General features: G+C 39.7%; 1 protein-coding gene across 1 annotated transcript in view; it reads right to left on the reverse strand.

The window, feature by feature from the left end:
• The window catches only part of man1a1 (mannosidase, alpha, class 1A, member 1), a 488943-nt gene that overhangs the window by 226217 nt on the left and 236283 nt on the right, over positions 1–26443 (reverse strand). Inside the window, exon 4 of the mRNA XM_063033881.1 lies at positions 12186–12266. Within this exon, the coding sequence (XP_062889951.1) occupies positions 12186–12266 (81 nt within the window). The remainder of the gene's footprint in view (positions 1–12185; positions 12267–26443) is intronic.

The raw sequence follows: 26443 nt of genomic DNA on the forward strand, positions 1-26443 counted from the left end.
CCAAGTGTTAGAACATTGCTCAGTAAAAGTTGCAGGGATAAACCGCACATTAACCAGCATGGGGATAGTTCTAAAAGGAATGGAAATGGCATTGTATCAACAAGAGTGGATTGATTTGACAAAGTTAGAGTAATAGAAAACTACAGCACAGAAACAGGCCCTTTGGCCCAACAGTCCAAACTGAACTATTTAAACTGCCTAGATCCATCAACCTGCACCTGGACATGGCCCTCCATACTCTTCTGATCCATGTACCTATCCAAACTTCTCTTGAAAATAGGAATTGAAATCACATCCACCATTTGCATTGGAAGCTCGTTCTACACGCTCACCACCCTCTGAGTGAAGAAGTTTCCCCTTGTGTTCACCTTAAACATTTCACCTTTAACCCATGACCTCTAGTTGTAGTCTCACCCGAACTCGTTATAAAAAGCCTCCTTGCATTTACCCTATCTATAACCCTCATAATTTAGTATACCCCTATCAAATCTCTTTTCAAACTTCTACATTCTAAGGAATATCTCCTCTCAATCTTCTACATTCTAGTGAATAAAGTTCTAACCTTTTCAATCTTTCCCTATAACTCAGGTCCTCCAGTCCCAGTGACATCCTTCTAAATTTTCTCTGTACTCTTTCAATTTTATTTACATTTTTCCCGTAGGTAGGTAATCAAAACTATACACAATACTCCAAATTAGGCCTCCCCAATGACTTAAGCAACGGCAACATAACATCACAACGCCTGCACTCAATAATCTGATTTATAAAGTTCAGCTTTCTTTAAGACCTTATCTACCTGTTATGCCATTCTCCATGAATCATGAGCTTATATTCCCAGATTCCTTTATTCTATTGCACTCTTCAGTGTCCTACTATTCACTGTGCAATTCCTACCCGAGTTGGTCCTCCCAAAGTCCAACACCTCACACTTGTCTTCTTTAAATTCCATCAGCCATTTTTCAACCCATTTTTCCAGCTGGTCCAGATCCAGCTGCAATATTTGATAGTCTTCCTTGCCCTCCTCTACACCCCAAATTTTGGTGTAATCCACAAACTTGCTGATTCAGTTAACCACATTATCATCCTGATCATTGATACAGATGACAAACAACAAAAGACCCAGCATCGATCCCTACAGCACTGCACTAGTCAAGGCCTCCAGTCAGAGAGGCAACCATCTACTACCACTCTCGGGCTTCTCCTGCAAACCCAATGTCTAATTTAATTATAAGATGAAAAGGGAAATTTAGTTAATGAGATGCACATGGACTTTCAAAAGGCATTCATGCCACAGAATAGGCATCACTAAGGTAGTTGCCCCATGGAATAAAGGGAGCTGTAGCCATAGGGATAAATTGTGTGCCAGATAACAGGAAACAAGGGAGCAGGAAATTGCTTTTTGAGAAATGTACATTGGTGTTCCTAAAGGTTAATATGAAGAAGCACTGAATGTTTAAATATATATTAATGATCTGGAATTTCAATGTACAAAGAATAATTTCTAAATTTACAGAAGACCAAAAAACTAAAAAGTGCAGTTAACTCTGAGGACAGTAGGAGACTTCATGGAGATGTAGACATCTGCATGGAATGGGTGGACAGATGTTAGAAGCTGGAGCTATTCTTTTGGAACAGGAGGCTGCAAGGGGGTCTGATACATATTGTTTTAGACAGACTATTCCCAGTGACAACACACATAAAATGCTGGACGAACTCAGCAAATTAGCCTCCTGCCTGACCTACGGAGATCCTCCTGCAAGTATTACTCAAGATTTCCAGCTTCTACAAAATCTCCTGTGTTTATTCCTAGTGACTAAAGTGTCAAGAACTAGGGGATACAGAATAAAGGTGAATGGCAAAGGAACCACATTTAGGGTATGAGAAGATGTTTTAATGCAGTAAATGATTAGGATGTACAATTCTGTGGCAGAGAAAGTGACGGGGAGTAAATTCAATTTTGTAATTTTCAAGAGGGAGCTCAATTAGAATTCACACACTTATTAGGAGAGGCTGAGGGAGTGATGATTTGAGTTGTTCTTCAATAGACCCTGTATGCTTCTGGTAAGATAAATATCTTTCTTCCATGCAGTAACACTGCAATTCTGTCCTTCAATTTTCTTTGTACATGATCTCTGGCATTTCTAATAGTCAACAGCCCTTTCACCATTTCATGTAATCCACCCACTAGGCAGCAGCACCGGCTTACTTTAACAACAGAATCAGGCGTAGACTGTGTGTACATTGGCTATGCTTTTATCCAGCAAGCAAGAATTTCATGATTCACTAATCCCAGGCAATCTATCCTAACCCTCTCAGATTCTCCCTTATATTTCAATATATTCAGCGTATCATGTGATGCTGATGATATTTTTCTTCCTTATCTGTGACTGTTCACATTTCTGGCCTAGGAACCCAGCTCTTTCTCTAGCACTTACCCTCTTTCCAACACATGGCATCTTCTTTGCTCCTTAGTCTTTCTGTGATTCATTTATTCCAGACCTCTGGCTTCTGATCATGATAAACTTTATTTTTCATCAAAGCTGCTATTTCCTGTAAAAATTCTCAACTAGTTACATCTGAATGCACTCCTTTCTGCTTACCATCATCCTAACAAACTTGGGATGAACTCAAAACTTCCAAAACTGCTCCTTTTAATTTCAGATTTCCAATATCTACAGTTTGTAAAAATTGATTTCTTATACCCCTCTGCCATGCCTTTTCCTACAATCTATACATTTAAATAAATATTAGAACAATGGAGTATTTCACTGGGTCCTTCAATACTACCTCTGTAGTCACAGCAGCATCTCCACTTCCTGTGGAGAATGAGGCCTCCTCCCTTCCCAGATGCTAACTAATTTTTACAGAAGCAACATTGAGAGTGTCCTGACAACTACATCACCATCTGGTATGGGAATTGCAAGGCACCTGACCACAAGATCCTATAAAGGATAGCAAGAATGCTGAGAGGATCACTGGGGTCTCTCTTCCATCCAGAGATACTTATCAGGAACGCTGTGTACGCAGAGTCCTTAGCATAGTCAAAGTTCTCTCCTCTCCTTTGCAAAACCACTTTGACCCTCTAATATCAAGCATGAGGTACTGTAGCATTGGGACAATATTTATTAGGTTGAGAAACAGCTTTATTTTCCAGGCTACTGGAGGATGAGACTACTGGACTTCTTGCCACCGCCCTGGTCTCATCAAATACAAAGTGCCTGTAGCATTATACTGTTTACTTTTAACCTACGTCATAATGTTAATCTTATGGAATATATTTTATTATTTGTAATTTATTTGTGCTAATATTATTTTGTGTGTTCTGTGTGAGATATCTACTGTGTTGTGCAACCCTTGGTCTTGAGGAATGTTGTTTCGTTTAGCAGTATACGTGCATACGGTTGAATGACAACAAGCTGCAGGTTGAAAGCACAGACCAAAATTTACTGATAATTTTCATCAATACTCGCACTCTAACTCACAGAAAATGCTGGAGGATCTCAGCGGGTCAGGCCACATCTAGGGAAAGGAATGAAGAGTCAAAGGAATGAAAGGGCAAGATCCTTCAAATGTCAACTCTTTATTCCATTCTATAGATGTTGCCTGAACTGCTGAGTTCCTCCAGTACTGTGTGTATGTGTGTGTTACTCTGGACTTCCAGCATCTGCAGAATCTCTTGAGTTAATATTCTACATTGGTTTACTGATATATGGTGTCCATTATTGAAATGACACAATGAAGCCTACGACTCTCAATTTACCATATGTGGCTTAGCATCCTGCATTCATCTATTAAACTGTGGGTTCACCTGTTCTGTTAATTTTCTTATTTTTTTTTCACCCTCACTGATCTATGAAGTTGTTGATGCTATATTAATTCACTAATTTTCTGGTGGCTGCTTTGCTGTTCTATAATGCTCATTAATAATCTTTTGCCTTCGTGAATGAGTGGACAAATTTATCAGTTGGGACTTGCGTTGCTAAATAGCAACAAACTTAAGATGACTAACTTATGTTGCATGACATTATTTTTCTTGAATTTTAATCACCATGTTATTAGTCTGCCAGTACTGGAATCCATTATTTTGGGATGTGCCGTCACCAAATTCATATTGAATGTGGAATAAAACGTTAATCACGCTTCATTCCTTGGGAGTAAATGTGGGGTACTGAATTTTCTGCCTATTATACCCCATTCCATTCTCCTTTCTATTGACTTTAATGGAAAGAAAAATAGAGTGTTATGTGCAATGGAGAGCCAAAACAAACATCATTATCTACAAACCACCACTCAACTTTTTGCATGAAACACCATGGGAGATAAAGAGGTACAAACAAGAATTACAACATAGTGCAACCATCCAGGTTCATCCAGAATGACCAAAAAGCAAAATCAGGATACGAAACTAAACGGTACGATTTTAATCACAAGTCAGAACAACAGATAAATTGTAAGTACTTTTGCAGCCCTAAGCATATGCTTCATTTACCAAATTTGAATCTATAAAGACTTTTTATAGTTAGTCAAATTTTTAATTTACTATTTTAAAACAGCATGAACAAATTGCACACTGCTGACTTTGACTCAATGCTTTTTCTTCACATTGTAGCCACTGCATGAACGCAAAGCTCAAAAACAACCAGAATCATTGGTTTGTTGATCATATAAGCCAAATATTAACTCAAGATTCAAGGATCAAAAGCACATTTATTAGCAAGATATGTATGCAGTATGCACCCCGAGATTCGTCTATGCACAGACAGCCATTCGTCTTTGAAAGAGTCCAGACATATTTATACAAAATGTTGGAAGACCTCAGCAGGCCAGAGAGCATCTTTGGAAAAGAGTACAGTCGATGTTTTGGGCTGTGACCGTTCAGCCGGACTGGAGAAAAAAAAGATAAGTAGTAGCTTTTAAAGGTCGAGGGGAGGGGAGGGAGAAACACAAGGTGATAGGTGAAACTGGGAGGACAAAGGATGAAGTAAAGAGCTGGGAAGTTGATTGGTGAAAGTGATGCAGGGCTGGAGAAGGGGGAATCTGATAGGAGAGGACAGAAGGTCATGGAAGAAAAAAGGGGAGGAGAACAAGAGGGAGGTGATGGTCAGGCAAAGAGATAAGGTGAGAGAGGGAAGAGGGGATGGGGAATGGAGGGGGAGGGGGCATTACCGGAAGTTCGAGAAATAGATGTTCATGCCAATAGGTTGGAGGATACACACACTGAATATAAGGTGTTGTTCCTCCAACCTGAGTGTGGCCTCATTGTGACAGTAGAGGAGGCCATGGATGGACATATTGGAATGGGAAATTGAAGTGGAATTAAAATGGGTAAATTGGGCTTCTTCTGGCTGACATCTTTCCCTCCACCCACTTTCCACAGGGATTGCTCCCTACACAACTCTCTTGTCCATTCGTCCCTCCCCATTAATCCCCCTCCTGGCACTTAACCTTGCAAGTGGAACAAGTGCTACACCTGCCCCTACATCTCTTCTTTCACTACCATTCAGGGCCCCAAACAGTCCTTCCAGGTGAGGAAACACTTCACCTCTGAGTCTGTTGGGTTCATCTACTGTATCCGGTGCGGCCTTCTGTAAACATCTTGTTAAATCCACACGCTGGATGTTTTTTTGTTTTTGGCACCATGCTTTGTAAACTCCAGAGTCTGTTGTGCATAAAAATCCCAGGAGATCAGCAGTTTCAGAGATATTCAAATCACCCTGCACGGCACCTAATTAATTAGCTTGTTTATTTCGGCTATTTTCTTAAAGATGTGCTGGATGTGCTCTAGCTAGCACTGCACCACTGGAGATCACTTCACTGAGCACCTACACTCCATCCACCAGAAGAAGCGGGACAAAGGAACCAGATTGCATTGAAATGAATAATTAAATAAGTGAGAAAAGAGAGTTTAATGAAGAGTGGCGTCAAGCAGGAGCTACGATTTTATGTAGCATAAGGTTTGTTATCTCTTGTCTGAGAAAATGGTGTCTCTAGAATGTGGATGATGCAATAGATGTTAATTCCTTTAATTCCTTTAAGCAAGAAACAGACTTGTTTCAGGCTGAGAAAGATTAGCCTGAGCAAAAGGTTGGTACTTCATTGAACTATGAGATACAGTGATCTCCTAGACTGATTTCAGTTGCCGAAAGAAGCTCTACGATTCTACTTTCCACACTCAACCCCCATTCCACCCCCCCCACCCCATCTTCAAATTACTTGGAATTTTAGTCTTAATTTGACTGTCACATAAAAATCACGTAATTTTGGTCAGGTGGTGGTAAGGTTATGAAAATGCAGTAAGATATTCAAATTCAGTACGAGGATTCAATGAACATGTTGGTTCTGTTTCCGGTCATCATTGTTGGTAATGTTTTTCTAACATGGTGTAAGGTCAATGAATACTCCTTAACTTGGTAAATGAAGAACGAATTACTTTTTGTGGTTCAACAAATTTGGTCATTAAAGCAGGACAGTACCACATTTGCTGCTACAATCCTCAGGAAGCCTTAGGAACCAAGTTCAGGAACAGTTATTACCCTACAACCGACAGGCTCTAGAAACCAATGTGGATGACTTGATTCACCGCTACTCAGAACTGATCCTATGACCCACAGACTCATTTTTAAGGACTCTTTACAACAGGTTCTTACTATTATTTATACTTGCACTATTTGTCTTCTTTTGCACATTAGCTGTTTGTCAGTCATTGTAAAATTCTCATGTAAATACCTGCAATAAAATGAATCGCAAGGTAGCATATGGTAACATATATGCACATTAATGATAAATTAATCTCGAACTTTGATGATACTCATTTCTCAGGCCTCACATCTTTTTTTAAGTGGCCTTTTTAGGCAGTTGGATGTATAACCTTGTGAACCTGTCACCATTTAATCGAGGCAGAGACTGTACAAATTTATTTGATGTTCATTGATTTTGACTGGATTTTAATTAAATTAAAGTCCAGTCTGATATTTAGCACTACACCTGGTGTATAAATAAAATTCAAGTCATACAAGGTTAAATGTGCCAGCTTCAGATTACAGGTGTTAAAACATGGTTTTGGTATTTGCAGCTGCTTATCTCTGCTCTCATCATCAGCAGAAATTTTAGGCTCTTATCTAAATATCCTCATATACACACCCTAAGGGAAGGAAAAGTCCAGCTCACTGACAAAGTTATTTAATCATCGCGTGACCTCTATCCCAGCAAGCCTCACTTCTCCATCCAGCAATCCTTTGGGAAAGGCAAAATAGTTGTATTTGTGAAAAACTCTTGATTTCCTCTCGGATGCTGAATCAGTGTTCGCCTTGCTTCTTTATGCAAGGTATTAACAGAAGCCCATTTCTGGCAAACTTTGTATACACCTCACCTAACTCATTTATGAAACTACAGAAAACTAATACCACAAGGCTGCTAACCAGTGTTTTGCTCACAATCACTGGTTCTTTCTGAACAATTAGTCCTGAACAGTCAATCTCTTGTTATCAGTCTTGTTTTATTCTTCTGAACTTTCATGATCACCTGCAAAATAAGTGAACCAAATGGAAAGGAGTTTTATTTTTTGATTTGTTTTTAATTATCTACCATTGCATCCTAATAGTACCAGAGCTTTTGTGAACCTTCAGTGCCTCACATACTGAAATCTCTTCAAAGATGAACTGTGGACAGTTGTAGCATTGTAGTGGTCAACTTATGCAGCACAGAATCATGAGGGTGGTTGTGTGGAGCAGAAAGAAAATAAAATTGGTGGACTGGGGACAAGTGATTTTCTATCACTGTAACTTTTAATAGAATATGAAGAAACATTTTGCAGTACAATTGGGGAGGATAAAATGCAAAGACAAGTATAATAACGGTTAGAAGTATGTTTGCAGAAAGATAATTTATTGCTGATAATGCCTGAAGATATATTCCTATACTTGATAAACCATAGGGCTACTTGAGGAAATATCATTGTGACATGCAGGTAGTAATGCCTCTTACCACTATTGGCACTTATCCGTGTAAGCGGAACAAGTGCTACACATGCCCTTACACTTCCTCCCTTACCACCATTCAGGGCCCCAAACAGTCCTTCCAGGTGAGGCATCACTTCACCTGTGAGTCGACTGGGGTGATATACTGCGTCCGGTGCTCCCGATGTGGCCTTTTATATATTGGTGAGACCCGACGCAGACTGGGAGACCGCTTTGCTGAACATCTACGCTCTGTCCGCCAGAGAAAGCAGGATCTCCCAGTGGCCACACATTTTAATTCCACATCCCATTCCCATTCTGACATGCCTATCCACGGCCTCCTCTACTGTAAAGATGAAGCCACACGCAGGTTGGAGGAACAACACCTTATATTACGTCTGGGTAGCCTCCAACCTGATGGCATGAACATTGACTTCTCTAACTTCCGCTAGGCCCCACCTCCCCCTCGTACCCCATCTGTTACTCATTTTTATGCACACATTCTTTCTCTCACTCTCCTTTTTCTCCCTCTGTCCCTCTGAATATACCTCTTGCCCATCCTCTGGGTCAACCCCGCCCCCCCTGTCTTTCTTCCCGGACCTCCTGTCCCATGATCCTCCCGTATCCCCTTTTGCCTATCACCTGTCCAGCTCTCGGCTCTATCCCTCCCCCTCCTGTCTTCTCCTATCATTTTGCATCTCCCCCTCCCCCTCCAGCTTTCAAATCCCTTACTCACTCTTCCTTCAGTTAGTCCTGACAAAGGGTCTCGGCCTGAAACGTCGACTGCACCTCTTCCTATAGATGCTGCCTGGCCTGCTGCGTTCACCAGCAACTTTGATGTGTGTTGCTTGAATTTCCAGCATCTGCAGAATTCCTGTTGTAAGAGTTATTTCACTTTGTTTTGTTTAAGGAAAATATTATTTTTATTGGGGTGGATGGCAAAGTGATGACACTGAATGAGATCAGTGGCTAAAGGATATCTGGGCTTATTCTGAGTTATTGTTGAAACCTGTGTCCATCTCAGTGATAAAGAATATGAACGACCACCACCTCCTATCTGCAAGTCTGTTCAATCCTGCCTCTCAAAGTTTCATATCCAAACTTTCAGAACCAAAAGTACACCCTTGTTACTTTCCAAGCAGCCAATTTTCCCAGCTGAAAATGTTTAGCTGGAATTTGGTTTATTCCAATTACTTTTACCAACATACGGTGGAAAAACTTTTGCTTACAGATCATTCCACATGCAAGTGCTTCAAGGCAGTACAAAAGGAAAGGAAAAAAAAACAGAATATAGAGTTACAGTCAGAGAGAAGCAGCAGTGCAAGTAAACACATAAAGTCCAAGTGTCATAATAAGGCAGACTGAAAGACCAGGAATTAATCATCAGCATAAAAGAGGCCTGTCAAGAGCAGAATAGAAGCTGTTCTTGAGCCTGATGGCATGTTCTCAAGCCTCTATATCTTCTACTCGATGTCTTCTCCAGTCCACCCACATAATGAATCCTAAACTGAGTTGATGAACTCGGACTGGCTTAATGGTGCCTTTCCTGCCATACACTGCAGAATATTCCATTTCTTTAGTAATAGAGATATGTAAATGTGTATATATTGTCTGAGTACTGTATTTAAGATAGATACTTCTACTTATTTTCTAATATGAATGTAACTACACTGTGGGGTGCATCATATTCTAATTCATGTGTAGCCGTAGGTTAACTTTGTTGGTAATTAAAGATGGTATGAAGAAGAAGAAGAAGAAAGCCCTTAACTCCGAGTGGAGTCATCGGGACACCGTCATAACGGCATTTTTTTTTAGCAGGCTTTCTTATTTTTACGAGGCCTAGTTGATAGCTCGCGCTCAACCCAGCACGGGTGGAAAGCATGCAAGGGAGCCAGCTGGATTCGAACTCGGGAGCCTTCGCTCCGAAGTCCGGCGCTGATGCCACTACACCACCAGCCGGCTAAAGATGGTATGTCCTAGTGTAAAAAATAGGAGCTGATCACCCAAAGTATGAGAGAAAGATCAGGGCTGCCAGGAGTTCACACAGGCCAAGTATATGTACGAAACTATCATTGTGGTTTCTGGTAGATATGTTTTTGTGAATATTGTCAGTTCTCCTTTCACTATTTTCGCTAATCTTTATAAACTTGATTTTTGACGCAACAAATAAACAGCCTTGCACTGAAGTGCTATGCGACTCCAGACATCGTTTTCTTTGGTCATAACCCAGGTATCTAACAATGATGAACATTGTTCTATTCCAGCTGGCTCCTTGCACGTTTTCCATCTGCACTGGGTTAAGCGTCGAGTTAGCACCTCAGCCTCGTAAAATAGACAAATGTTAAAGACATGGCAAGATTGCCGCCCGATGCGCCAAACAAGGCCTGGGGAAGAACTTTACCTTTTTAAACCTCACTCCATTCAAAAATTATACTTCTATGCATTTATTTCCAATATTAACCAAATGTAGGTGGTTCTTGTCTTCAATATCAATTTTAGTCCTCTGCAAATAATCATTTCTTATCCAAGTACCTTCCAGAAGATAAACTATTTTTATTAAATAGGTTAATCAGTAAATCAACAGAAAAGATGGAAAGTAGACCATTTTGTTGATAATAGGCAATTTCTAAATGCAATGGTGTGTTACATCTAATTTACATTTAGGTTGCATAATATTGGGTGCATTTATAATACTGCCATATGTCAAGCCAGAGAGAGCCGCCAGCCTGAACAATGCTCCTAGGTAGATGGAGAATTTTTTAAAGAAGTCACCACCAGCTTCCTCTTCACAAGAGTGAGCTCATTTCAAATGAACACTGAAAAATTATCTATAACTATTTTTTCTATTTTACATTTTTTTAGAGAGAATATGAACAAAGATATTGGGAAAAATAAAAATCAACAAAAATAATTATTCTGTGTAGAATATTCAGTTGTTATCAGCAAAGAAATACTCTTTCCAGAACCGATCTTACAGTTAGGTAACAAAATTTTAATTCTCACTGCTTTTTGCCAACAATCTTTCAAATGCCACAGAGATTTTTGCATTGCTGTAAGAGGGCATCAAACCTGAGCACTTGCTCAATACTTCAGGACTAACATCTGCTGTTTACACCTGCCTGTTGCCAACTTCAGACCATGTAACTAGGAGTAGAACATCAAGGACACAGGCAGTTTTATTCTTCAAAGAAAAATAGAAAATTGCAGCTCACATTCAAAACAAAATACTAAAGGTATTTTCTTTTCCAATAATCTCAACCAGAAAGAATTATCCTTTACTTCCTGATCTTAACTTGAATCAATGTATTTTATTTCTCAAACTTATTAATTTTTGGGGGATCTGCTGTTAGAAATTTCTCATCTTAAGGAATTACGACATATGTTTGCAAAAGAGGTACACAGTTCATGTGTTTGCATCTAACAGAATGAAGTAATTGTGTGCAATTAGCAATTCAAAGAGACAATTAGCAAAAAAAAACCCAAAAAGAACAACTAATTTAATTTATGAGAACACTATAGATATTCCAAAAACAGATGCTAATTACAAATCATTAAAAGACTTGAAATTAATTTAGATAGGAGATAGCATTCCAATTGCAAGCAGGCCAATCTAACTGAGCTCAATGAACATCCCATCTTTCTAACTTTCACCACTATTTTCTACTCCGAGTATTCCTGCTATTAAAAATCAAGCAGGACATGTCAGAATCCTTGTCAGATTCAAAGTCAAGTTCAATCAACAATCACGACATTCCAATCACTAACAAAAGAGAAAATCTGCAGATGCTGGAAATCCAAGCAACACACACAAAATGCTGGAGGAACTCAGCAGGCTGGGTAGCATCTATGGAAAAGAGTACAGCCGACATTTCGGCCTGAGACCCTTCAGGACAGAAACGTCGACTGTACTCTTTTCCATAGATGCTGCCTGGCCTGCTGAGTTCCTCCAGCATTGTGTGTGTGTGGTGCTTGGATCCAGATATTCCAGACATTCTCCTAAACTTCTAATTTAAGATCTAAGTCTGTTACCTAAACCAACAATATCTATCTCATAGTTGCTTGGTAGCACGCTACAAAAGCTCGCCACTAAATCAGGCAAGGTTTTATAATGTTCGACCAAACACATCTACATCAGCTTCAGTTGCCAGCACTCACATGAGCAGTTCAATACAAATATTCAGGTTAGAATTCAAATACTTTCATGAAGTTATCATGCTTAGTGGTGCTTACCTCTTCACCAGTCAGGTAGTAAGCAGAAAGGAGCCCTCCAACAAAACGGATATTCACTTCAAAAACTGAAACTTCTGCATTCTGAGAAAAGAAAGAAAAATGCTCTTAAGATGGAACAAAGTGGACCATTTCTACAAAAGTAATTGTTAACATGCAAGACAATTTCTGAGGCAGGATTTCTAAATGAATGGCATAGTACTTGAATTTCTTCATGGCTAACAAGTTTATATTATTTTAACATTAAAGTGAAATAACTTTATTTCCAGACTGAAAACTTAAACTATTCCACTCATTTCCTAAATGAAACCTCATGCACGAAACTGAAATCCAGAAAACTTTGGTTGGGACCCAAGTCTTTAAGCTCAACTGAAAATGTGTCTGGCCAAAGTACTGGTGCAGTCAAGTCATGGAGCCAGGTTTCAACGTGAGTGCACGAACCCAAATAGTGTTCGTAGTGACAAATCATTAATTTTTTAATTCTTTCTTTTAGTAGTGCAAAGGAGATACAACCACTTTTTTGGACTGCATCGAATCCAGAGTAATAATTTATTCCTTTACACTCGGCTACATGAAATGACATTAAACAATCTTTAAAGTTATTAAGGAAATCACCAATGCTACTTCTATTTTGAGCAGCATCTTGCTTAAAAGTAAAGCTTTAGAAACTGAAAAGTGTCACATATTTATCACTCTTCTAGCAGACATTGCTTGTCACCCTGATGCAAATACGTAAGTTTACTGCAAAAATTCCACTCTATGGACTCTGTCTATACTTCTTCATCAGTAAAGCCCCCACCACAATCAAAGGCCCCACCCACCCCAGATATTCCCTCTCCTCCCCTTTCCCAATGGGTAGAAAATACAAAAGCTTGAAAGCATTTACCACTAGGCTCAAGGGCTGCTTCTACCCCCTTGTTATCAGACTCTAGAACAGATACCTTGAACAATAAGATGGACTCTTCATTTCAAAATCTACCAAGCTACAATCTTACACATCATCATTTACCCATACTGCAACTTTTTCCATGGGTTTTATATTTTATTCTACCTTTTTATTGTTACCTCATTCAAGTTCAATGTACTGTGTAATGATTTGAGCTGCATAAACCAAACAAAAAACAAGCTTTTCACATCAAAGCTGCTGGTGAACGCAGCAGGCCAGGCAGCATCTCTAGGAAGAGGTACAGACGACGTTTCAGGCCGAGACCAGTATCTGCAGAATTCCTGTTGTTCGCGTTTTAAAACAAGCTTTTCACTGTATTTTGGTACATGTGACAATAACAAACCAATACCAGAATTCTCTGTATTTAGTTATTCCAAATTCAAATACCCTAAAATAAGTAAACAGGCTTTTTGCCTTCCATTATTGCCAATGTTAGATTATTAGAGAGAACTTTATTTACAATTATCTTCAGTATTTACACTGGAGTAAACATGATTAAAAGAATCACTTACAGAACACATATGTGCTTGAATCTGGATTAAAGGGATCCAGTTTTTTGAAGGCTAGTGAACTCTTTGAGAGGAGTGATGATACAGTCTCAAGAGAAATCATTTTAAGCTAAATGTTAGACATTCATTTTAACAAAAAAAGACACAAATGCATTTTCAAGTTACTTTTGTTTCAGGCAGAGATTTCCACCATGCTCACAGGCATTGAATTTGATGACAGGTACATTTGTTGAACCCCCCGCTCATCTTTCTTGTTGCATACACACACATGTTAAAACACTTCTGCAATACTGTTAAAATGGTCTGACAGGTAGTGCATACTCAGTTGCATCTTTATTTGGTACATCGGCTCATTAATGCAAATATCTAACCAGCCAATCGTGTGGAAGTAACTCAATGCATAAAAGAATGCAGACATGGCCATGAGGTTCAGGTATTGTTAGGACCAAACATCAGAATGCAGATGAAATGTTATCTAGGTGACTCTGACTGTAGAATGATTGTTGGTGTCAAACAAGGTAGTTTGAGTACCTCAGAAACTGCTGATCTCCTGAGATTTTCATGTACAACAGTCTCTAGAGTTTACATATAAAGATGCAAAAAAAAAACAACAAAAGATCCAGAGAGCAGAACTCAGTGTGCAGAAACACCTTGCTAATGAGAAAGGTCAAAGGAGAATGGCCAGACTGGCTCAAGCTGTCAAGAAGATAACAGTAACTAAAATAACCACATATTGCGACAGTGGTGTGCAGAAGAACATCTTTAAATGTACAACCAGTTGATGCTTGGAGTGGATGGGCTACAGCAGCAGAAGACTATGAACATACTCCAGGTAGCCACTTAATTAGGGATCATAGGTAGCTAATTAAGTGGCCACTAAGAGTATATGAAACACACAAAAATAATGTATAAATCACAATTTAAAACAAAAACAAATTAAATTCACAGCAGGCTTTCCCAATTTACATGAAATCACTGATTTCAGTGGTGTAAATATTAATTTTGTTCCTTTTACACGTTTTTATTCTAGGCACCATTCTCAAGCTACCAATGGGAGTATGTTTGCCACACCATGAGGATTTAAGTAACTGGATTAAAATTTCTTCTTGCTTCATGGCCGTTCTTTATCCATCCAGAAATCAGACTGCTATAAACAATGTGAACTATAGAATTGGGTCTGGACCATCAGGACAGGACTTCCTCATCCTGAGATATACTGCCACATCTATTTTTTTCAGAACCTTCTCATAGTATTAATTAATGCCCATATTACATAAAAGTGCTTATTTATATTCCTCCATTTAGATTTCTACCCCTGCCACAACACCAAACACCTTTGACCAAAGTTACTAATGAAATACAATGATTGGGACAGAAGAGCTCTGACCCTTCTTAAAATTCTCATCCAGTGTAGCCCTTGTGACAGGAACAAATGTACCATTCTGCTCGGTTTTATTTGAAATACAAATGTAACTCTGCTTTACCTCTCCGGATCCCTTTACAATCTCCAAAGTGTCAAACTGTTTATTTGACATCCACTAGGTGTTAAGAAGACACCAAGTACATCATTTTCAGCTAGTTTGAAAACTGTTTGAAACAGACTGCTTGCAATCGTGATGTCATGTTTGACACTGGGCTGAATTTCTGATTTCATATGCATTCACTTATTTTCACCTCTGGAACACTGCCAAGCACTGGCACTTTATCAGCCCATGTACGACTCAAACTCATATAATTCTTTTATTAACATTGAATGTAGCTATGCCAACGTGTACATAGCCAGCTTCCAACATTTCGCTCTCTGTAAACTGGAGGCCATTCAAAACTTCTCTGCTCAAGTCCCACCCCTCACTCACTTCTGCCCTCTCTCAAACACCGCACATGTATTTCCGGTGTCTTCCGCTGTGAAGACAGACATAAAATACTTATTCAGTTCATCTGCCATTTTTTAGTTTCCCACTAGTACTTCTTCAGCATCATTTTCCCCGCAGTCCAATGTCCATCCTTGCCTCTTTTACTCTTTACATAATCTGAAAATAACTTTTAATTACTGTTCTCTTTTATATTATTAGTTAACTTATCTTCATAAGTCATATTTTCTCCCATTATTATGTTTTTAGTTGTCTTCTATTGTTTTCTAAAAGCTCCCCAAACCCTTCATTTCCTGCTAACTTTTGCTATATTGCTTTTATGTTGGCTTTGACTTCCCTTGTTGGCCACAGATGCCTGATCCTCCCTCTTGAATGTTTCTTCTTTGGGATAAAGTTATCTGTTTTCTCCAAATTCTTCCCTGCTTATCTCCCCTTCAAATCCATTTTGGCCTCTGAAGTTATCTTTACTCAACCATAGTACTGATATATCTGATTTATGCATCTCCTTCTCAACTGTAGAATGAATTCTATCTTATTATGATTACTACCTCTTAACAGTCCTATTACCTTAAAATCCCTAATCAAATCAGATCCATTGCTGAACACCAAATCCCGAATTGTCTTTCCCTTAGTGGGCTCAATCACAAGCTACTCTAAAAAGCAATCATGTAGACGTTCTACAAATTCCTTCTCTTGGGATCCAGCACCAACTTGATTTTCCCAGTCTATCTATATATTGAAGTCCCCTATGACTACTGTAACACTGTCTTTCTTAAATACCCCTTTTTTTTAAAAATCTCCAGTAGCAGTTTGTACCCCACAGTCTGGCTACTATTTGTAGGCCTCTATAACGACTCCCATCAGGGTCCTTTTGTCCATGCAGTTTCATAACTCTACCCACAAGGATTCTACAACTTCTGGTCCTACGCCACTTCTTACCAAGGATTTGATTTCATTTTTTTTACCAACAGAGACAACCCACTCTGCTGCCTACCCACCTTTTTGGTAGGATGTACTATATATCTGTGGATGTAAATGTCCAAGCTGTCATCTTCCTTCAGCCACAGCTTTACTGATGGCCACAATCTCATAGCTGTCAATTTCTAACTGCACCATAAACTCATCCATTGTGTTTCATATAATTCATCTGCTCAAATATAACACCTTCAATCCTATATGAACCCGTTCTCTTCTCAACTTTGTCTGGATATTGCCTAAAGTTAAATTCTTATCCTTTCGTAAACTGTCTTTTTTTTCCCATTCTGGAGACTTTAATAACCTCTCCTGTGTTGTCCTTCCCTTCTTTCTCCATATTTTTTCAATTGTTGAACCTGCACCCGTAAAATAGTGGGGAGATGGAATGTAGTTTTAACGATTGGTAAAATGCGATGGGTTCAGTATCAGCTGAATCATACCTAGTTTCATACCACTCATGGAGATCAAGAGCTTGCAAATTAAATCAGTTATTCATATTGTGCTGGGGTAAGTTCAGCAAGATAATGCACCTATTACTATATGTCAACATTAGTTCCAATAAGTTGTGGCAAATAAGTATACATCAGAAGCTGCAAACTGGCTTTAGTTGCTATCTACATTCTATAATTATGATCAATCACCAAAGTTAAGCAATTATTGCATTGATACCTTTTAAACCAATCATAAATCATTGCAAGGTGCTCCACCCAATGAAATTTTAAGCTATTATATCGCGAAAGCAATTTGCACATTGTAATATAAAAGATTGTATAATGTTTCATGTCATTCCTATATACAAGTTAAAAGTGAAAAAATAATATACCTTTTAAGGATGTTATTAAGCATATAGAAACATAGAAACATAGAAAATAGGTGCAGGAGTAGGCCATTCGGCCCTTCGAGCCTGCACCGCCATTTATTATGATCATGGCTGATCATCCAACTCAGAACCCCGCCCCAGCCTTCCCTCCATACCCCTTGACCCCTGTAGCCACAAGGGCCGTATCTAACTCCTTCTTAAACATAGCCAATGAACTGGCCTCAACAGTTTGCTGTGGCAGAGAATTCCACAGATTCACCACTCTCTGTGTGAAGAAGTTTTTCCTAATCTCGGTCCTAAAAGGCTTCCCCTCTATCCTCAAACTGTGACCCCTCGTTCTGGACTTCCCCAACATCGGGAACAATCTTCCTGCATCTAGCCTGTCCAATCCCTTTAGGATCTTATACGTTTCAATCAGATCCCCCCCTCAATCTTCTAAATTCCAACGAGTACAAGCCCAGTTCATCCAGTCTTTCTTCATATGAAAGTCCTGCCATCCCAGGAATCAATCTGGTGAACCTTCTTTGTACTCCCTCTATGGCAAAGATGTCTTTCCTCAGATTAGGGGACCAAAACTGCACACAATACTCCAGGTGTGGTCTCACCAAGGCCTTGTACAACTGCAGTAGTACCTCCCTGCTCCTGTACTCGAATCCTCTTGCTATAAATGCCAGCATACCATTTGCCTTTTTCACCGCCTGCTGTACCTGCATGCCCACTTTCAATGACTGGTGTATAATGACACCCAGGTCTCGTTGCACCTCCCCTTTTCCTAATCGGCCACCATTCAGATAATAATCTGTTTTCCTATTTTTGCCACCAAAGTGGATAACTTCACATTTATCCACATTAAATTGCATCTGCCATGAGTTTGCCCACTCACCCAACCTATCCAAGTCACCCTGCATCCTCTTAGCATCCTCCTCACTGCTAACACTGCCGCCCAGCTTCGTGTCATCCGCAAACTTGGAGATGCTGCATTTAATTCCCTCATCCAAGTCATTAATATACATTGTAAACAACTGGGGTCCCAGCACTGAGCCTTGCGGTACCCCACTAGTCACCGCCTGCCATTCTGAAAAGGTCCCGTTTATTCCCACTCTTTGCTTCCTGTCTGCTAACCAATTCTCCACCCACACCAATACCTTACCTCCAATACCGTGTGCTTTAAGTTTGCACACTAATCTCCTGTGTGGGACCTTGTCAAAAGCCTTTTGAAAATCCAAATATACCACATCCACTGGTTCTCCCCTATCCACTCTACTAGTTACATCCTCAAAAAATTCTATGAGATTCGTCAGACATGATTTTCCTTTCACAAATCCATGCTGACTTTGTCCGATCATTTCTCCGCTTTCCAAATGTACTGTTATCACATCCTTGATAACTGACTCCAGCAGTTTCCCCACCACCGACGTTAGGCTAACCGGTCTATAATTCCCCGGTTTCTCTCTCCCTCCTTTTTTAAAAATTAGGGTTACATTAGCCACCCTCCAATCCTCAGGAACTAGTCCAGAATCTAACGAGTTTTGAAAAATTATCACTAATGCATCCACTATTTCTTGGGCTACTTCCTTAAGCACTCTAGGATGCAGACCATCTGGCCCTGGGGATTTATCTGCCTTCAATCCCTTCAATTTACCTAACACCACTTCCCTACTAACATGTATAGTGAGAGAATGAGAGAGAGCGCACAAGAGAGAACAAACTGCAAGGTCATATGGTGTGACTGGTTCTCAAACAATGTACTGTAATACTTCCCAAAATGTTTCAAGAACTTGGACACTTAACATGTAACAATGCAAATCTTTTGAATATCTGTCCTTTGTATTGCTCAAATTCATACAGAACACATTACAAGGTGACAATGTTGATGTCAGAGGATTGTTTGAAAATATGATTAACCCTAGCTAAACAAGTATGAAGTGAACTTGCAGTACTGACGTTAGTCAATGGAATCAAATTTAGTTAGGCTACAAAAAGCAAACAAGGATGCATAAATGAGCAAGTACCAACAAGCAATGGTGCCGGTTTTTCACCGATTAACCCAAAATGACACAATATGAGAGCATGAAAAGTACATCATTCTGACAGAGGATGGGTCAGAAGCAGAGTTGGGCACAATCAGAAAATTTCCAAAATGTGTGTAAGCCAAACTACCATTGGGGTAGTGGAAGTATAATTTGTCCATCAGTGCTGATCACCCCATCCTTGACCAAGCTGTTCCACTGTGAACACCATCTGTTTTGAGTCAACATGATGCTTTCAGATCAGGTCATGTACCTCCGCTGCACCACTCAGGTGTGTTTCTGGGGTACAGAGGCTAGTGGCTCTTGTGCCTGTTCTCTGAGCAGCAGTGAATCATCTGATTGGCCTATCAGAGTTCTTTTTGGGAACTAGTTGACTTGATCAGCATTACTAATCTGGCTATTGTTCACGATTGCACTTAATTAAAAAAGCCAAAAGATGCCTTGAACAGAAACAGGCATTAGACTTTGATTTGAATTCTAAAAATAATTGAACATCTTGATATTAGCTAAGGTGGCAGAAACAAGGTAAGACATTTAGTGAAGACATTGCTTCATTTACGAACTGATCCATGCATTGCCATTTTAATGCCTTTTTACTTTCTGCCTTAAGAGATGAGATTTGCTTATATAGAAACAAATCTGTCAAGATGAGAGGGTATAGGTCACTCAGTTCGTCCCTGCCATTCAATAGGATCATGGATCATGGCTAATCTGGTCCAGTAATCATCTTTTTTTTAATTGTAGTGTTGTTTCTGCATCACCCTCCATTTCCCAAACTTTCAAGAATTTATCTACTTCTTTGTTAAATACTCTCAATGATCTAGTTACCAATACACTGCTGGGGAGAGAGGGACGGAGGGAGAGGAGATCAGAGATTCATCATTCTCTGCAATAAGTCTCAGTTTTAAATCACATCCCCTAATCATAGAACTATACCTCCTCTTTTGAGTTCCACTCACGAATAAAAACCTGTCATGTTCCCCCACTTATATCACCAAGATCATCTGTCATTCTTTGACACTACAAAATTTAATTTAATTTAAATCTAATTCATTTAGCTGCCCCTGACAGGACAATGCTATAATCTGAGGGATTAGTTTATTGAATCTCTTTTGTGTCACCTCCAATCCCAGTATTTTCTTTCTTATATAAATAAAGTGACCAAAGTCTTTGTATCACCAATATCCTGTATCACTGAAACAATGCTTCCCTATATTCTAACTCCAGCTCTCTTATAATATAAACAAAAAATGCCATTTGCCATCCTAACTATTTGTTGCTCCTCCCTGTTCAAAGCTTGTGACAACACAAAACCTGACATTTGAACTGGTGTGTGATATTGTCAATGGAAATAGAGTCCAAGAATGAAAGGGAATTTTGGCCATCATGGGTAGTCCACAGTCAAATTTTTAGCAAAGCCCGATGTTACAAGATAATCAGACTGCATAGTTTGACAGTTCATGAGGACTGTGATCGTAATTTAGCAAAGCCACAGGAAGTAACCACAAATTGTACTTTTGAGCTAAGGTGTTGATTTAACAATCAGTGCATTGACACAGAAGTTGATACTTCCACAGGCTATTTGACAACAAGCCAAAATATGTATTCTAGAAAACTATGACTGACAGTAATCACTGTAAAACTGAAAACCTATTCCATTGAGGTTTTACAAACTTTGGGCAAAATGCACACAATGAACAGCAAATAGAGCTGCTGAACTTTCTGCATTTGTTTGAAGATAGATTAACTTGGAAGTGGATCGACATGGCTGCAGTAACTTAAGGAACATTGAATGAAAGTTTTTACCACTCTACTTCAAAGTTCCGTGAATTTCAGTTTGTTTTTTTTTCTCTGTACATTGGGTGTTTGATGGTCTTCTACTTTTAATGGGCTCTATTGGGTTTCTTTGTTTTGTAGCTGCTTGTCAGGGGATGAATCTCAAGGTTGTATGTAGTATACATACTTTAATAATAAATGTATTTGACATTAACAAATTATTGGAAAAGTAAGATAATATGATCAAAAATAGCTCCACGGACGTAACAGTATATTCACACTCCACCAAACGCACAGTCAAATGTCACTTAAAAGTAGTCCTGCATGCTCAACATGTTCACATTGAGAAGGAACTGGAGAGACTACAACAATATAGGATGCATATGAAAATGAAGTAGAGTGAGTATAACAGCCAATAACAATTGTGCTGAGGCAGACAGCACCGGAAGAATGCATGGAAACTACAAAGTCACATGAAATCAAGTGGACAATATCCACTTGACAAGTGGACAATGGTGGACAATATCCACCACCCATTTCACAAGATAAAATACCATGCAAAAGTCTGAAGCACATATGTATATAGCTAAAGGTTGCCTAAGACTTTTGCACAGTACTGTATTTGTCAATATGGAGCGGAGAGAGAGTTTGTAAACCTTGCGGGAGCAAAGAATGTTGGGAATGGTGAAGATAGAGCACCGTAGAAGGGATGTGGGACAGATGGCAGAGAAGGAGTGCCAAGGGTGGGGTGCAGAGAAGGAGTGCCAAGGGTGGGGTGCAGACACCCTCAGCCCTGAGACATCAGGCAAGGTCATTTGATTTCAAACAGTTGGTTTATTGATCATTACAGAATGTCTTCCTGGTGCTTCCCACTCTCTCCCCTCTCCCTTCCACTTTTTCCAACCATGATTCCCCTCACCCTGCACCTTTCCTACTCTCAATCCAAAATAGAGACCCATAATCCTGTTACCGTATGAGGAACATCTGGCAGCTCTTGCACTGTATTCCCTGGAGTTCAGCAGAATGAGGGGGGATTGCATAGAAACGTTCCGAATGTTAAAAGGCCTTAACTGATTAGCTGTGTCAAAGTTATTTCCCATGGTAGGGGATTTTCGGACAAGAGGGCACGACTTCAGGATTGAAGGACGTCCTTTTAGAACTGAGATGCTGAGTCAGAGGGGGTAAATCTGTGGAATTTGTTGCCATGAACAGCTGTGGAGGCAAGCCATTAGGTGTACTTAAGGTAGAGATAGATAGGTCCTTGATTAGCCAGGGCATCAAAGGGTGTGGGGTGAAAGCAGGGGAGTGGGGATGACTGGAAGAATTGGATCAGTCCATGATTGAATGGTGGAACAGACTCAATGGGCCGAATGGTCTACTTCTGCTCCTACATTTTATGGTCTTATAATCAGAATCAGATCTATCATCACACACATATCATGAATTTTTATTTGCTGCAGCAGTACAGTGCAATACATAAAATTACTACAGTACTGTGCAAAAGTCTTAGGTCTCCTAGCTATATATATATATATACACCTTAGACTTTTGCACGGTACTGTATGTTTCTAAACTTTGCAGGATTAGGAGGAAGATTGAAAATCTGTCTGAGTGGTGCCAGAACCACAACCTCTCACTTTAGAACAGCAAAATCAAGAGCTGAATATTGATGACAGAAGGAAGAAATTGCTGTCCATAAGCTTATTAGGAGATCAGAGGTGAAAAGGTTCAGTAGCTTTAAATTTCTGGGAGTTATCATATAAGAAGTTCTGTCCTGGTACCAGCACGCAAATGCCATTTGAAAGAAACCACAGCCGTGCATTTAATTTCTTATAGGTTTGTGCAAATTCTGCATGTCATCTGAAACTCTGACAAACTTCTTTCAAGAAAAGAAGTTTCTCAAAATCCAAAAAATTTGAGATGGCAAGGGACTTGGAAGTCCTTGTGCAGAACACCGTAAAGGTTAACTTGCAGGTGGTGAGGAAGGCAAATGCCATCTTAGCATTCATTTCAAGAGGTCTAGAATACAAGAGCAAGGATGTGATGCTGAGGCTTTATAAGGCACTGATGAGGTCTCACTTTGAGTACTGTGAACAGTTCTGGGCCCCTCATCTTAGAAAAGATGTGCTGGCATTGGAGAGGGTCCTGAGGAGGTTCACAAGAATGATTCCAGGAATGAAAGGGTTATCGTATGAGGAACGTTTGATGGCTCTGGGTCTGTACTTGCTGGAATTCAGAAGGATGGGGGGGGAATCTCATTGAAATCTTTCAAATGTTGGAAGGCCTAGACAGAGTAGATATAGAAAGCATGTTTCCCATGGTGGGAGAGTCTAGGACAAGAGGGCACAGCCTCAGGATAGAGGGATGCCCTTTCAAGACAGAGATGTGGAGAAATTTCTTTAGCCAAAGGGTGGTGAATTTGTGGAATTTGTTGCCACACAGGTCGCTGGGTGTATTTAAGGTAGAGATTGATAGGTTCTTGATTGGACATGGCATCAAAGGTTATGGGAAGAAGGCTAAGAACTGGGGTTGAGCAGGAGATAGAAAAAAGGTTCAGCCATGACTGAAAGACAGAGCAGACTCAATGGGCCAGATGGCTTAATTCTGTTTCTATGTCTTATGTATAGTACAGAGTGTAATGACTGGTTGCATCACAGCCAGTTATGGAAACACCAATGCCCAATAATGGAAAAGCCTACAAAAAATAGTAGTAGTAGTAGTAGTCATACTTTATTGATCCCGGGGGAAATTGGTTTTCGTTACAGTTGCACGATAAATAATAAATAGTCATAGAACCATAAATAGTTAAATAGTAATATGTAAATTATGCCAGTAAATTATGAAATAAATCCAGGACCAGCCTATCGGCTCAGGATGTCTGACCCTCCGAGGGAGAAGTTGTAAAGTTTGATGGTCACAGGCAGGAATGACTTCCTATGACGCTCAGTGTTGCATCTCGGTGGAATGAGTCTCTGGCTGAATGTACTCCTGTGCCCACCCAGTACATTATGTAGTGGATGGGAGACATTGACCAAGATGGCATGCAACTTAGACAGCATCCTCTTTTCAGACACCACCGTCAGAGAGTCCAGTTCCATCCCCACAACATCACTGGCCTTACGAATGAGTTTGTTGATTCTGTTGGTGTCTGCTACCCTCAGCCTGCTGCCCCAGCACACAACAGCAAACATGATCGCACTGGCCACCACAGACTCGTAGAACATCCTCAGCATCGTCCGGCAGATGTTAACGGACCTCAGTCTCCTCAGGAAATAGAGACGGCTCTGACCCTTCTTGTAGACAGCCTCAGTGTTCTTTGACCAGTCCAGTTTATTGTCAATTCGTATCCACAGGTATTTGTAATCCCCCACCATGTCCACAGTGACCCCCTGGATGGAAACAGGGGTCACCGGTACCTTAGCTCTCCTCAGGTCTACCAGCAGCTCCTTAGTCTTTTTCACATTAATTCTGCTCACACCATGTGACAAAGTGATGGATACAGCCTAGTTCATCACAGGTAATGCCCTTCCCACTACTGAGCACACCTACAAAGAGCGCTACCACAAGAAAGTAGCATCTATCATCAAGGATCTTCACCATTCAAGCCGTGCTTCATTCTTACTGCTACCATCAGGGAGGTGGTACAGGAGACTTAGGTCTCATATCACCAGGTCAGGGAACAGTTACTACCCTTCAACCATAATGGTCCTGAACTAGTGTGGACAACTTCACTCACTACAATACTGAACAGTTCATTGAACACAACCTATGAACTCAACTCATATTCTCAGTATTATTTATTTATTACTACTACTTGTTTCTCTTTGGATTTGCACAGTTTGTCAATCCTGTATGTCATTTTCATTGATTCTATTGTACTTCTTTGTTCAACTGTGAATGACTGCAAGAAAATAAATCTCTGGATAGTATTTGGTGACATCCACCACTTTTTGCAAACTTTGATAACAAATGCATTTTGAACTTTGATAAAAGTACTCACTAAATTGGAATTCACAGGCAATGGGCAATATCAATGAGGAAACACCTAGAATAATATTAAGTAACAAGAAATTTCATCACTTTTTAATAGACAAATTTAATCAAGTAACAGATCATAAGCCTTTACTTGTGATAATCAATGATAACTAAAATGATGGCATTATAGATTCAATGATGACAACACTTCCATTGAAATTAACTTGAGGGCTTCCAAGCAATGTTCTGATACAGCTAAGGTGAGAAAACTCTAATGTTGGAAGTTAATTGAGTTGGTGGAAGTTTTCTAGTGACAGTGTCTGAAATCACAGACAAGTCCTTGAGAGGTACAGTGTTTAAAAGTGTCCACATAGAGACATTGAAAATACTGAGATAATAATGGTGAAAGCATTCAAAAATCATTTAAATTAGTTGTCACAAGAGCAGCGGGTATATCAATTGTCAATGATGGTAACTCTGAGAGAAAACAACTTCAGACTGAATGCAAGCAGTTTTTATTGTACTGGCCTTGATTGTACAGGAAGAGCAATTTTTGATAAGCTATTGAAAATGTTGCCAGAGTTGTAAGAAATAAACATCAAGTATTCATTTAAAAACATGTCCATAGCCTACTAGATCTGATGTGAATCTTTATGAAAAAGTTCTTCTTCTTCTTCTTGTCTTACAGCAGTTGGCACCCAGCTTATGGTGCATTACCGCTTATGAAAAGGTTCAAAGTACCTTTATTACCAAAATACATATATGTTACCATACACTACTTTCAGATTCATTTTCTTGCAGGTGAAAAAATACCTGCAAAGAGCTGCATGAATTTTAAGAAAACTGTACATATACAGACAAGATTGACCACCAACCAGTATGTAAAAGATGGCAAACTGGAAATAAACAATAATAGTGAGAACATGAGGTGGAGACTCATTAAAAATGAGTCTGTAGGTGGTAAAATCCATTTGAATAGCAGTGAATGATGTTATCCACACTGGTTCAAGAGCCTCATGGTTGTAGGGTAATAATTGTTCCTGAACTTGGTGGTGTGAAACCCAAGGTTTCCATACCTCCTGCCTGATGGAAGTCGTGAGAAGAGGGAATGGCCTGTGTAATGGGGTTCCTGATAATGGATACTGCGTTCTTGTTGCAGCACTCAGTGTAAAACAACAATTTGCTGGTACTGGTCAGCAGTCACTCAGAGTAGACTGTATGCGTCATACAAGAGTTATGCACAACAGGGTTATGCACCCCAGTCTCTCGGGAGCTCCCCCCTCCTGAGTATAGATGGTACAACTCACATTGCAGAGATGCATCCTGCAAAGATGGGCTGAACACTTTGAAGCCGTCCTC

The sequence above is a fragment of the Mobula hypostoma genome, chromosome 2 (genome assembly GCF_963921235.1).
Source record: "Mobula hypostoma chromosome 2, sMobHyp1.1, whole genome shotgun sequence".
NCBI classification, from domain to species: Eukaryota; Metazoa; Chordata; class Chondrichthyes; order Myliobatiformes; family Myliobatidae; genus Mobula; species Mobula hypostoma.